Raw genomic sequence first — 14,190 nt, 5'->3', positions numbered from 1 at the left:
CCTGGTGTTCTATATATACAGCTTACTAATATGTTCTTTTTTTCGTGCTTATTTCTACTGTTACACATTCCATCACTCCCTCAATAGTAGTCGTCATCATTTCTGCTTTTTTGTAATTAAGATTTTTGTCAATATAAAGTGCCACCCCTCCTCCTTTTTTCTTATTCTGTCTTGGTGGATAAAGTCATATCCATGCAATTCAAAATTTCCTTCCTTTTTATGTGTTATCCATGTCTCTGATATGGCAATGACAGTAAATGGCTTCTTGAATTGTGCTATATATTCCTTGATGGCGTCAAAATTTGCATATAAGCTTCTGCTATTGAAATGAGCTATTGTCAAACTATTTTCTGACTTCATCTTTATATTGAATTGTTCTTCATTGTAATAATTACATTCATGTATTTCATTATTAAAGAAATTGTAATCAGGATCAATATTGCTGTCAAAATCCCAAAACCTATCTTTACAGCCTATATTTGTGTCAATATGTAGTTCATTTGTCATCCTGTTAATTGTAAATTTCTAATCTCTCTCACACTAATCACGTTTCAAAATCCAAATATCATTGAAAGATCAAGTCCTAAATGAAATTTCATTTTCCTCATATTTTAATCTACACATTCCATTCCTCTCTCCCATCATCTCTTTTACTGAAATTGATCCAAATCTTCTAAACATTTAATCACCAGTATCTGCTTCTTCTGGAGTTCAATTTAACAAAAATTTTACAATTTGCAGTCCAGGTACCCTGGATCTTTTTCTGCTTCCTCAGAAAATGGGCTTTCTTTGCAATTTCTGCATTATACTTGTCAGATGCTCATTTACATAGACCTCAGTTCCTTTCAACTTTTTTGCCTGCTTAAGGAGTGAATTTTTCATCTTTCTGCTCACAAATCTCATTAACACAGACACTTTTCCCTTCGTATTCCTACTTGATAAAACATGACATGCTTCAATGTTGTTCTCACTGATTTCAATACCCTGTGAGTGAAAGAAAGTTGTTACCTGCCTTTCCACATGATTCATATCTGTATCAGTTGGTTCCTCCCCATTATTATTTGCTACAGCTCGAGCATATGATCTAGGTTTTATATCAACTCCTGTAATGACAACATTATTTATTCTTGAATATTGCTCTAGTTCATCCACTCGTTTTTGCAAAATATAGATTTGTTTGTCCTTCTCAACATTTTGTTGTTTCAGTTTTTTTATTTCTTGTACCAAATCCATACTACTTTTCTGTTGTTGCCTGACTGTTGTAAGTTCTTCAGCCAGAAAGTCAAGTGATTTTTTAATTTCATCCACTTCGTCATTATTAATCCTCTTTGGTCCCATCTTGAAAAACTGTTACTATCAGCAGTTAAACCTGTTTCTTGGTAGCTGGTAGCTTGTGTTGAGGCCTGTAGCCAATGACTCACCCAGTTGCTAATTGCTGATGTTGAATCCTTTAGCCCAGCTTCCTGAGTTGATGCCTGTAGCCTGTGGCTTTCCCAGATGCTGGTTGCTGGTATTTTTTCCTTTTTAGCAATTAGTGTTTAGTAAAACCTGGGCTTCCGGGCCTATTGGCCTATGGTATAATCCAGAATCGTCTGGTGGGGGCTTGTAGGCTGCAGCTGGCCTGGTGGTGGCTTGGAAAGTGCTGCTGGCCTGGTGGTGGTTTGTGGGCTGCTGCTGGCCTGGTGGTGGCTTGTAGGCTGCTGCTGGCCTGGTGGTGGCTTGTAGGCTGCTGCTGGCCTGGTGGTGGCTTGTAGGCTGCTGCTGGCCTGGTGGTGGCTTGTAGGCTGCTGCTGGCCTGGTGGTGGCTTGTAGGCTGCTGCTGGCCTGGTGGTGGCTTGTAGGCTGCTGCTGGCCTGGTGGTGGCTTGTAGGCTGCTGCTGGCCTGGTGGTGGCTTGGTAGCTGCTGCTGGCCTGGTGGTGGCTTGTAGGCTGCTGCTGGCCTGGTGGTGGCTTGTAGGCTGCTGCTGGCCTGGTGGTGGCTTGGTAGCTGCTGCTGGACTGGTGGTGGCTTGGTAGCTGCTGCTGGCCTGGTGGTGGCTTGTAGGCTGCTGCTGGCCTGGTGGTGGCTTGTAGGCTGCTGCTGGCCTGGTGGTGGCTTGTAGGCTGCTGCTGGCCTGGTGGTGGCTTGTAGGCTGCTGCTGGCCTGGTGGTGGTTTGTGGGCTGCTGCTGGCCTGGTGGTGGCTTGTAGGCTGCTGCTGGCCTGGTGGTGGCTTGGTAGCTGCTGCTGGCCTGGTGGTGGCTTGTAGGCTGCTGCTGGCCTGGTGGTGGCTTGGTAGCTGCTGCTGGCCTGGTGGTGGCTTGGTAGCTGCTGCTGGCCTGGTGGTGGCTTGTAGGCTGCTGCTGGCCTGGTGGTTGATGGAAAGATTTTAGATAAAAGGATTGATGATAAAGGTCACTACATATTTCTGGCAATAGAGCTTCATGCACATATTTTCTTATTAGGGAACATTTATGGGTATAACTCAGACTCTGTTAACTGTTATTTATTAAATGAAACTGAAAATGTTATTCATTCTCTTACCTGTAAATACCCTTCAGCCAACATTATTTTGGGAGGAGATTTTAATATGGTATGGTCTCAAGAACTGGACAGACACCCCCTAAATATTCTAAATGTAGAGCTGAGGAAAACAATCTTATCAAATTTGGCAAAAGATTCAACTTAATGGACATTTGGCGACATCATAACCCAACAGCATAACAGTACACATGGAATAATAAAGATCTATCGCGCTGTTCCCGAATTGACTTCTGGCTGGTCTCTGATAACCTTCATGAACAGGTCACTGAAGTGAAAATAAGTCCTACTATTATGACAGATCATAAAACAATTTTTATTAAATGTAGTCTGTCTCAACAGCATAAAACAAAACAATTTAACTATTGGAAATTTAATAATTCTTTTTTTTAATAGTAGTAGCTTTATAGAAACTACAAACAGACTTTTAAAACGATATTGGGAACAAGCAGTCTCTACAAATGAGTTTGGGAAACATTGGGAACTGTTCAAATATGAAGTTAGAAAACATGCCATTAGTCTCAGCAAAGACTTAGCTAAAAAAAAGAAAAGCTAGAATGCAATTTTAATTAAATGTATATCGAACATCACTCTGAATCTTACTGATAATGAAAAATTATTACAGCTAAACTCCTTTGAATCTGATGTAAATGACATTTATAAGGAAAAAGCTAAAGGCGCATTCATAAGATCAAGACTGAAATGGTTGGAAGAAGGAGAGAAAAACAGTAAAAAAAATTTTAATTGAAAAAAGAAACATTGAAAGAAGTACCCTAACTAAATTAAAAATAGGAAATGCCATAACAACATACTATATCCAAATTTGTGTCCAAATATTATACTAATCTGTACAAAATGGAAACATGTTCTGATTCATCCAATATATTTAATTTGCTTGAAGATGTCAAAAAAGCAAGCACCACTCTCAGAGAAGAGTGTGACGAACCATTATCTATTGAGGAAGTAAAATGGAGAATTAAAAATCTTAAACTCAACAAATCACCTGGTAATGATGGCCTCACAGGTGAATTTTACCAAACGTTTACTGCAGAAACCTCAAAATTCCTTTTGGCTGTATATAGTGAATCCCTAAATAATGAAGAATTACCTCACTCCTTGAAACAAAGTCTAATAACATTAATCCCAAAACCGAATAAAGATGCTCTTCTAATTGATAATTGGCGTGGCATTACATTATTAAACAACAATTACAAAATTCTTGCTTCAGTAATAGTCAAACGACTAAAATATGGAATTAATGACATTATCCATGAAGCCCAAAATGGCTTCTTACCTGGACGTCATATTTCTAACAATATTAGATTAGTTTTGGACTTGATTAACTATAATTATTTACTCTCTGGGGACCCAGTTATTCTTTTTTTAGACTTTCAAAAGGCATTTGACACAATTAACCATGAATTTATATTTGATACTTTAACCTTCTTAAACTTTGGTAATTTTTTCAGCAAAGCAGTGAAAACACTTTATAGAAACAACAATAGTTCAGTCAAACTCATGTGTGGCACATCTCAAAGATTTAACGTAGAAAAAGGGGTGCGCCAGGGGTGCCCAGCCTCCCCTTATATCTTCTTGCTAGTAGCCCAAATATTAAACTATTTAATACTACAATCACCTTTGAAGGGAATACAAATTTTTGACAAAGAAATCAAATTCTCGCAACTAGCAGACGAAACTACTTTGTTTCTGCAAAATACTGAACAAATACCCACAGCTTATCTACAATATCTGAATTTTCAAAAATATCAGGATTAAATCTAAATATAAAAAAATGTGAAATTCTACCCCTAAAGGACAGCTGCCAATCTGAAATATGTAACATTCCTATTAAAAACATAGTAACTTATTTAGGCATTAAGATATCAAACAATAACAGAGAAACTCCGGACTTAAATATGCTCCCACTGACTCAGGCTATTAAGTTTAATTGTTGGGCCTCCAGAGATTTATCCATATACGGTAGAGTTCTGCTAAGCAAGGCAGAGGGAATGTCTAGAGCAGCCTATGTTTTTTCAATCTTGGATATTCCCAAATCCATTTGCTCCCAACTTGATAAAATTCTTTATAATTTTATATGGAAAAACAAGCCTGACAAGGTAAAAAGATCTGTTCTCTCAAATCCAGTGGCTGAAGGGGGCCTTAATGTACTGACCTTTACCTCATTTAACCAAATTATAAAAATCAATTGGATTAAAAGATTCATTAAAAGCCCTAATAGCATGTGTAATATTATCCCAGATAATCTATTTAATGCTTTTGGTGGACTTAACTTTCTGCTGATATGTCCTTTCTCAGTAGGAAAACTCCCAGTTAAATTAAGTAATTTTCATAAACAAGCTTCATTATGTTGGAATCTTATCTTTAAACACAACTTCTCACCTCACAATTGTATTATTTGGAACAATACATATATTGTAAACAAAAATAAAACACTCTTTCTACACAATTGGTCATTAAAAAATGTAAACACTGTGAATAATCTGTTAAATACTACTGGCGAAACATTATCCCACAAAGACTTCTTAGAAAAATATAATATTAATACTTCACAAGAAGAGTATAACATGGTAATTAAATCCATCCCTGTTTGTATTTTCTTTTTAGCACAGACCATACAATCAAACATTATCTTATCTGCAGCAGTCAGACCTCCAACTATTTCTGGGATTCCAATCACAGATAAGAAATGTAATAATTCTGTTATTAGAAAGGTAATTGATCCTGTCTCAACCCCGATATGTAAACACCGATGGACTTTGATGAACACAAAACTCTGGAACAGGATCTTTCTGCTACCTCACCAATATGTCATTGTGAATAAGATCAAAGAAGTTTTATTCTAAATTGTTCACAGATATTACCCGTCAAAAGCAAACATCTGCATTTTTTTTCCAAATGTTTCTGACATCTGTACTTTTTGTGGTTGTAAGGGAGAAACTATTGAACATGTTTTTGTTGATTGCTTTCATGTAACTTTGTTTTGGTTCCATTTACAAAGATACATTTCCAGAAAGTTACAAAAAATATTTCTTTAAGCAAATATGAAATACTTCTTATTGTTACTAACCCTCATTTATCATCCAATGAAAAATACATAATTAACTTAGTCAGTATTTTAGCAAAATAATACTTACATAAAATGATTTTTCAGAAAAGTATCCCCTCCTTCTATAATTTCAGAATTACAGACCTTATGAAATATTGGAACTGCATTGAAAAATTAAAAAAGAAGAACAATAAACTAACAAAGACCATCAACTTATTTCATCATTTCAACTTAGACACAGCAGACCCCTAAGTGTTATGTTTCTAAGTTATATATGTTTTCGTCAATTTTTTGTTTATTTCTTGTTTTGTTGTTTAATAGTTTCCTAATGTTGCAAGAATGTTATTGCAATTGTAAACAACTGTAAAATGTGATCCATGGATATTGAATGTATTTCTGAATGTATTGACAACCAGTTTATAAAACCTGTTAAAAAAATACTCTCTGAGAGTCACGTGACGTCCGGAGTTAGGCGCAGGCGTGATAGCGTATCACGAGGGCGGTGCCTGATTGGACAGTAGCAGAAACATAACACACGAACGTAAGCGCGGAAAGACGGGTATGTTTTAAAAATAAAATACTTCAAAGGTTTTTACACCATACAGATAAAAGGACCTTTTTGAAACTAGCACCACGTGTGGGGGAAAGTGGCATTTCTCGCAAGCGTATCTTTGACAGATTTTAAAAACTAAGATAAATGCGACTTAGTTGATTCACAACATTCAGCAAAACGGCTATACATTTGTAAAGCTTTTATTTTGAAGGCGCTTACTGGAAGTCTCTCTCCTTTGTCCTGACACCGACAGCGCTACAACTGTTGAATTAGCGGATCTTGGTTATTTCTCAACTCCAGGAGGTTTCTTAACGGTACACTAAAATGTTGTTCAGTCCAACAAACATATCCGAATGTGTACGAGAATGGGACGATTTAGAGAAAGGCTACCAACAAATGCAGGTAAGCTTACCAGTGAGTTTAGCTGTCCCTACTGTCGGTGAGAGTGGGAAGACAGGCGACAATGGCATCCATCCTTTGGATAATATTCTCTTGTGAAAGCTTAGGAAGGTGAACGAGAAAAAGGATTAATTAAATCGTAAATATTAGTTGTCGATCACAAAGGAACGATTGTTTCAACACAACGCACACAGATTGTTGTCTTGTGTTGTCAGTTAGAAACAAGTCGGCTATTGAACACTTTTAGAAAATGCTTGAAAGGCTTAAACTTGCTTAAAAACAGCACTTCTCTGAATACTCGGAAAAGTATTGGATGTACAACAAATGCTCTTATTGTTGACATGCTCATTCTTAGTTTTCTGCCTAAATCAATGTACCAATGCTCTATTTGTCAAGATTACCTCATTTTGTTTTCATGTTGAGGCCTGTTGGCAGAATTATGTTTGCCTTTCTTCTGTAATATGAGCAGTATGTGAAAATGACATTTGACTAAATGTGGATCCCAAATGTATTTCATAATGTTCTATTGTTCTGGAAAGCTTTGTTCAGATGTGAGTTTAAATGTGTGTGTTGGTTCTGCTTTAGGACACACATCGTCTGTACAAGCAGAAGCTAGAAGAAGTGACCAAACTTCAGAACAGCTGCTCCGCTGCTATTGCACGTCAGAGGAAGAAACTGAAAGAGTTGGCGTTGTCTTTGAAGGCGTAAGTTTTTTTTTAAGGTAAACAACAAACTTTATAGTTTTGTGTGCTATTAAGAATACAAAAACAAATTGTGTAAGTATTGTTTATAATTGTATTCATGAGCATATTTTTTTCTTTGATGCACGATGTTTCACATTCACAAGAAGAAAAATTAAATCCATAATGTTATACGTGAGACTGCATAGGGTATTCATGTCTTATTTTTTCCCACAATCAGTTGCAAAGAGGATCAAGAATCCAGACTTAGCCCAAAGGAGAAGGACTCCATCGCTGAGATTGAAGAGTCCATCAAAGACAAAACAAATGCTTTCTTTGAGATGGAAGCTTTTCTTCCAAAAAAGAATGGGTATAATTCGAGTATTTAAAATATATTTTCTGTTTTTTATCTGTGTGGCTTACTTTTGCATCGTCTTGTGTAGGCTGTACCTCAGTCTTGTTTTAGGAAACATCAACGTGACGCTGCTGAACAAACAGGCAAAGTAAGCCGTGTCGGCGCAGGCTCTTATGCTGCCAGAAAAACGTTTCTCACTGTGTTGTTGTGTCACTGCCACATTAACAGTCTTCTTTGTTTTCATCACAAAGGTTTGCATACAAGGACGAATATGAGAAGTTCAAACTGGTCCTTACTGTCATCCTCTTCGTGTTTTCTTTCATGTGTCGTTTTTTGTTCAGCTACAGGTAAAAATTTCCCTACACTGTGTTTATGTTGGACTCTGCTGTACAAACACCTTACATACTTGAACATGTTTTAACACATCATTTAGATTTAAGTAAATTAAGACCGTTCATGATTAGTATTTGCTTTTCTAACGATAAATGTGGCTCTAACATTTGTGCAACTCTGTGTTATTTGAATTCTGAAATGTAACGCTGAACTTGTCTTTTGGTTCAGAGTCCTGGACGCCCTATTCAATTTCCTATTGGTGTGGTATTACTGCACACTCACCATCCGGGAGAGTATCCTCATCAGCAACGGCTCAAGGTTTGGGAAAGCTTTACTGTCATCCTAAAAATTTTTTAAGGAAAATGTGGTTCTTTGTTTTCACAGAAATCCTCAGTTTTATTGTCAATGTGTGACTTTTATCCACATCTGGCAAGCAGATGAATTTATGATGTTATAATTCTGCTTCCTGTAATGTGAGTATATCATTTCAGGATCAAAGGTTGGTGGGTTTTCCACCATTATGTGTCGACGTTCCTGTCTGGAGTCATGCTGACATGGTGAGACCTGCTTCTGCTTTAACCAGGGGCTGCGTGACTTCATTTTTTTAACAGTCGACTGTCCAGTAATGAGTCGACTTTGACTAGTCGTTGATGACGTCATACACCTGAAGCAGCGCCGGTTGGTTGGTTCGCTGGAGTTTTTGACAATTAAAATTGCGCCCACATTTTCAAAGTTAAACACATTTCTTTTAACAACGGTAGTTTCTGCTTCAGCCCTCTCCCCCCTCCCCCTGCTTCAGCCCCCCCCCCCCCCCCCCTGCGCAGCGGCTGCAAACTCACTGATGCGCCTGCAGCCTCTCAGAGTTCCTGCTGCTCTAAACATTAAAATAATTATTTCATTTTCTGTTCCTCACTTCTGATTACCTTCAATGGTGTCTGTTTGTTGCAACCAGCAGGTACAAAAACTAACTTGTTTTTATTTGACTATTTTTCTGTCCTGCCTGTTTATTATCTTCCTGCATCTCCTCTCAGTCCTAAAGAGAAACTGCTACCTGGGTTCATATATATTCACCTCATGAGTTACCTTTGAACTGCAGTTCTAAAAGATCTACCCACCGCAGAAACAGCGGAGTGCCGCTGCTCGCCGGTGAGGGGCGTCGCCGGAGGACAAGGTGATGCGCCCCGATCCACAGCAGCGAAACGCATCAGGCACAAATAAAAGAATAAAAGAAAGAAAAAATGAAAGGAAATGAGCCGACATGAACGATCGCGTGTTAAATTAGTTTTTGAGGTGGCTCAGGACGCAGATGTCTGGAGCGCGTCAACAATCAGAGCTTTGCATGTGCAAGCTGGTTAAGGTTAGGATGGGGGTGAGGGGAAGGTTAAATTGCAAGAGGGTAAAGGTCACAGTTTGGTTAAATGTCCGTTTTACGGCGGGTGTCGGTACCGACGCTCTGGCACAGCGTGTTGCCTCCCGACGCGCAGGAGCTTGTCACCTGCTGTCTTTTCCGTGGACTGCATCTTGCCGGTCATTATCACGTGACAGCGACTAGTCGATGACAGGCATAACAAGTCACTATAGAGCGGTGAAGTCGACTAGTTCATTCAACCCCTAGCTTTAACACATTCAAATGCTGGAACTGTTATCTTTAAGTGTGTTCCAGTTTGACCTGATGTCCTCTCTGTTCACAGGCCTGACGGAGCGCTCTACCAGATGTTCAGAAACCAGTTTCTATCCTACAATCTTTACCAAAGTAAGAGATCCACTCGGATTTCCATTCTCTCACCGAATGCTTCTTAATTAGTTGAAAAGATTCAGTGTGTGCTAATCAGATTGCTGCAGTAGAAAAGGTTTTTGTGCATAATGAAAGTGTGCTGCATTTTGAAGTTGTATGCACTATTCTAGTTATGTAAACCATTCATCAACACCCCAAATTTAGAAGTTTTTTAGAGCAGAAGTGAGTGAACACATAATTTCTAAACTGCAACAAAAGAATAAAATCTGCTCATTTGCATTCAGGTATAGCTCTGTGATTAAAGCTTGAATTTGTCCACCATCTGTTGATGAGAGCTGTAAGACCATTAGAAATCTGTTTTACTTCTTAAAATCGAAATTTGTGCATCTTCATTTTTGTTCTAGAGCTTCATTCCATAAACTAGAATAGCACTTAAAAATTCAAATATTATCTTTTTATGTTTATGAAATTTTCATTCATGCTTTTTCTCAGATAATTATTAGAAATTGTGTTTTTATGTTGAATTTCCAGTCTTTTTAACATGTAAACTCTGATTTTAGGCTTTGTCCAGTTCCTGCAGTACTACTACCAGAGTGGCTGTTTGTACAGACTCCGAGCGCTGGGAGAGAGACACAACATGGACCTCACAGTTGGTGAGTTCAGGCAGCAGCTTCTGTCGTAATCAGAGCTGCAACATTATTTTAGATGGGAGAGTATTGAGTTGTATGGTGTGGTTACACATTCTCCGTTATAACTGGTGTTTAGAGGGATTCCAGTCCTGGATGTGGAGAGGCCTGAGCTTCCTGCTTCCTTTCTTGTTCTTTGGTCACGTATGTACTGTGGTGTCAGACTGTCATCTATGTAGTTTTGTAACTAAACTTTGGATGTTTCTATATTTTGTTTAAGTGTTCTAAAAAAATAAAATAAAAAACTAGAAAAGTCTCTTTTGGTAATGTTTTTGACGGTTGACTTTTTCTTTTTCTACAGTTTTGGCAGCTTTACAACAGCATAACACTCTTTAAGATGTTTCAACTCCCGGAGTGTAAAGAATGGCAGGTTAGTGGTGATGACCCTAAATCTCATAATAAATCATTTCATTCTTTCAGTTTGACTAAATGGTTTTATCTTGAAGGTTGACCACTTTAGAAGTTAGTGCAGAAATAAACGACACTTTGATTAATTTAACCGACTCACCTTAAAGTTTGTTTACTGATAATTAATCTGCAACCTGAATTTCTTTGTCTCGTATTTCGTCTCCCAGGTTTTGATGTGTGGCTGCTCCTACATGGTGCTCTTCATGGGAAACCTGTACACCACACTGAGAGTGGTCTACCAGAAATACATGAACAACCAGGACAAGTCTAAACTCCTGTGAAACAAAAAAAGAGTGAATTACCAAAAAGGCCTTTTGTTTACAGAATAGGAAAAGTGTAAAGCCTAGATTTGTTGTTTTTTGCCACCATGAATGCCATCCTTGTGGACTATTACCTTTCTTAATGTCTTTGATTTCAAATCTTTATTTCATGTTTGTGGAAATTCTGATCTAATAGGCTATTAATATGTATTTATTCTGATTATTTAAAAAAAGCAATCAGGTAGCTGTGGTCTTGTCTCTGTAAAGGTTTTACTGTGATTGTCTTTTACAGGATGTGTTTCTGACTAGTTGATATTACTGGGATCGTATTTATTTCAGATTTGTAATTCAGATGCTGCTCTGTCTGGCTCAATAAAACCCTTGATGTTTTTGGATTTCTATTATTATTGTTGTTGTTGTTGTTATTATATAAATTCTGACTGGCTGAGGTAAAATAAGCATATTTTACTGACTTAATCACATGTTTGTTACATTAATTGCCTAAAAAAGTTGACCCAACAATTCAAAGCAACTTCTTAGTTTAGATCTTGCAATATATAAATTGACCACAAGGTGGGAGTATTGAGTTATTCAATCTGAAAATTTGATCATTTTGCTCAAAAAGTTGGGGTTGGGGTCAGATTTAATCTACTAAAGACTTGTTTGATCTTATAACACCCCTCCCCACACAAATCTATCTTTTTGAAGTGGTTTTATTGTGATCCTGGGACATAAATTACAATACTTGTGAGTTATTTTTCACTTCATCTCAGCCACGATGAGGTGTAGAACTAAAGGGATTACTACTTAAATACTGTTTCAGGAATAAAAGCTGCAGTTTTCAAAAGTCAGTAACAGCTAAAGCAAAGAAGACCGACTTACCTCCACTCTTAACTCACGACTGAGGTAATACACTCCTACTGAACCATGGGGTCATCATTGGTGTTAAATTCTGATAAACTGGAAGAACGAAAAGATGCCGCCAAGCAATGGCCTTAATGATTTAATCATAGATCGACAAACCAGGACATGAAGAAAGACATTTTTCACAGGAGATCAGAAGGAATAATACCTGAAAAATTCTAAATAGAAACCTGATTCAGTCCCAATTTATTACAGTAACCCCCAATGGAGTCGAAAGTGTAGGATGAAGTAGTGCTGGAGGGCCAGGGTGGGCGAGGATGAGGAGCAAAGTGAATCGACTGGTACGAGCAGAGAGGGAGGAGGGCTGGGTATTCTCCCAGTCTGCACCTCTTTCATCTTTCTCATTAAAGCAGGAACAGTGGGGGCCGTCAAGAATGAGCCCAGGGACATGGAGGCCGGGGACTGAGCTTCTGCCTCACATCAGGAGGAGGGAGGGAGCAGCCACTGCAAGTTAGACGAGCCACCATGTCAAACCTTCACCTTAAACTTACACAGACCCCCCCACCCTGATAAAGACCTCTTATCTGTGCACACCTTCTCTCCCAGCCTGAGAGCGACTCCTGCAGCTGCAGGCAGGCGGAGGGGGGTTTCTATGGTTGAGTAGGTTTCAAACACACAACCCTTTTTTTGTCACAGAGTGGATATGAAAGAGGAGAGCAGATGCGAAGAGCCTCCATGTGGGACAGAGTGATTATAAGAGAGGAAGTAGCTCACAGAAATGAGGTGATTCTGAAGTAAAGAGGCTGAACAAACACCGGGCAGATGTGGGTCTGACTCGAAACTTTCTGACAAGTTCAGACTTTACAGAGCAGGATATCTGCACACTTTTACTTCTACTCTTATGTTTGTATTATTCGTAAATATTTGGCAGTAGTCTGTGTTTATGGACTTGTTTTCCACCGGGTTGCATCACCACATCTTTTAGCAACATTTTGCAACCGTTTTAGATCTGGGAAGACCTTTTTTTTTTGTTTTATGACAAGTGAAATATCTTCTAAAGTTTTTGTTTTATTTTTAGCTGCTTGCTAGCTTTTTATATCTTTTGTTTCATGATTCTCCAAACATGATTGATAAGTCTGAGAGGCAAATCACACATTGGTTTTTAATCTACAGTTGCATTATTTAGGAACGTTGGGTTTATCTTTGCCTGGATTGTTGTTAAAGTTCCCTCAAGACCTGTACCTCTATGATGCATGGATTCATTTCTAAACGTACTGGCTGCAGGTTGCCCACGGGTAAACATGGATGCTTGATGGTTTATGCAACTTGAAACTAAATCTGTATTTCACATCATTCCAAAAATACTCATTTAAAGGAGTTTGGCTGTACTCCTGCAGCAACTAATTTAAAAGCATGTTTCAGTTTGCAAAACAACCTTGGAAAGATTTCATTCCAAATGAAAGAGAAACTTCTTGCAGAACATTGTGTTTTATTTAAAATAGTTTTTCACACTCTTTCCTTACTGCAGTTATTCAAGTTTTATGTAAAATTCTGAAATTTTGTCAAATTGGGCAAGCCTGATGATCAGAAGAATAAATGTGAAACTAAAGACCAAAAAACTCTGCTGAAACTCTCCAAATCCAAACAGGGCCATTAACCAATTGGCTTGATGCACAGTCCTCCTGTTGCACGACTATCAGTATGGTGTGAATGATTAAACAAAATAAAGTTTCCATAGGAACCACAGCTGCCGCTCGGGCTGTGATGTGTTTCACATCTCTTCCCTTCATCGTTTGTAAATTAAGTCCCATGACAGCAACTCCTTCACCTCCTGAAATATGAGCTCAGGCACAAATTAAACATGCATATTTAATCACACAGGAACATGATTACATCCACTTGTTAAATGAGGAAATCTGAGCAGCAGAGCTTCGTGGCCTGCAGAGTTTGAAGGGAAAAAGATCATTTTTACTTCAACGCAGTTGTTTGGGAGGAACCTTGGCAGGACTTCCCCCCACTCTGCAGAGCTGATCGTACGCATTCTGCTTTTTTCTGGGTTTTTAATACTGTGGTTTCTATGGCAACCACAAAAAAGTAGACTGGCTTGGCACTCGCCCGTACCACCACTTGAACCATCAAACAGCATTTTGGAGCAGACTGTGTGCTGCCAAGTGGCTTCTTCAGCTCAAAGCCTCTCTTTGTTCGACTGAAGTCATAACTTGTAAGTGATGTACATCTCAGAAATCATTACTTTTATAGACAATTCTCTTTCATGCATTTCTTCATAAATATGTTGCAGGTTGTTGCTGTGAAGCAAATCACTCAAATTGA

The 14,190-nt window shown here is 38.4% G+C and overlaps 1 protein-coding gene across 1 annotated transcript; it reads left to right on the top strand.

The window, feature by feature from the left end:
• Nucleotides 1-6,359: 6,359 nt before the first annotated feature.
• LOC139072173 (ion channel TACAN-like) lies at nt 6,360-11,390 on the top strand. The gene is made up of 12 exons (XM_070555503.1): nt 6,360-6,541; nt 7,124-7,242; nt 7,460-7,588; nt 7,662-7,721; nt 7,825-7,920; nt 8,135-8,224; nt 8,398-8,463; nt 9,598-9,659; nt 10,202-10,294; nt 10,407-10,471; nt 10,629-10,697; nt 10,903-11,390. The coding sequence occupies exons 1-12, from the start codon at nt 6,464-6,466 to the stop codon at nt 11,014-11,016; spliced, it is 1,041 nt and encodes a 346-aa protein (XP_070411604.1). The 5' UTR covers nt 6,360-6,463; the 3' UTR covers nt 11,017-11,390.
• Nucleotides 11,391-14,190: the final 2,800 nt, after the last annotated feature.

The sequence above is a fragment of the Nothobranchius furzeri genome, chromosome 10 (genome assembly GCF_043380555.1).
Source record: "Nothobranchius furzeri strain GRZ-AD chromosome 10, NfurGRZ-RIMD1, whole genome shotgun sequence".
Taxonomy (NCBI): domain Eukaryota; kingdom Metazoa; phylum Chordata; class Actinopteri; order Cyprinodontiformes; family Nothobranchiidae; genus Nothobranchius; species Nothobranchius furzeri.
This window is presented reverse-complemented; position numbering and strand designations above follow the sequence as displayed.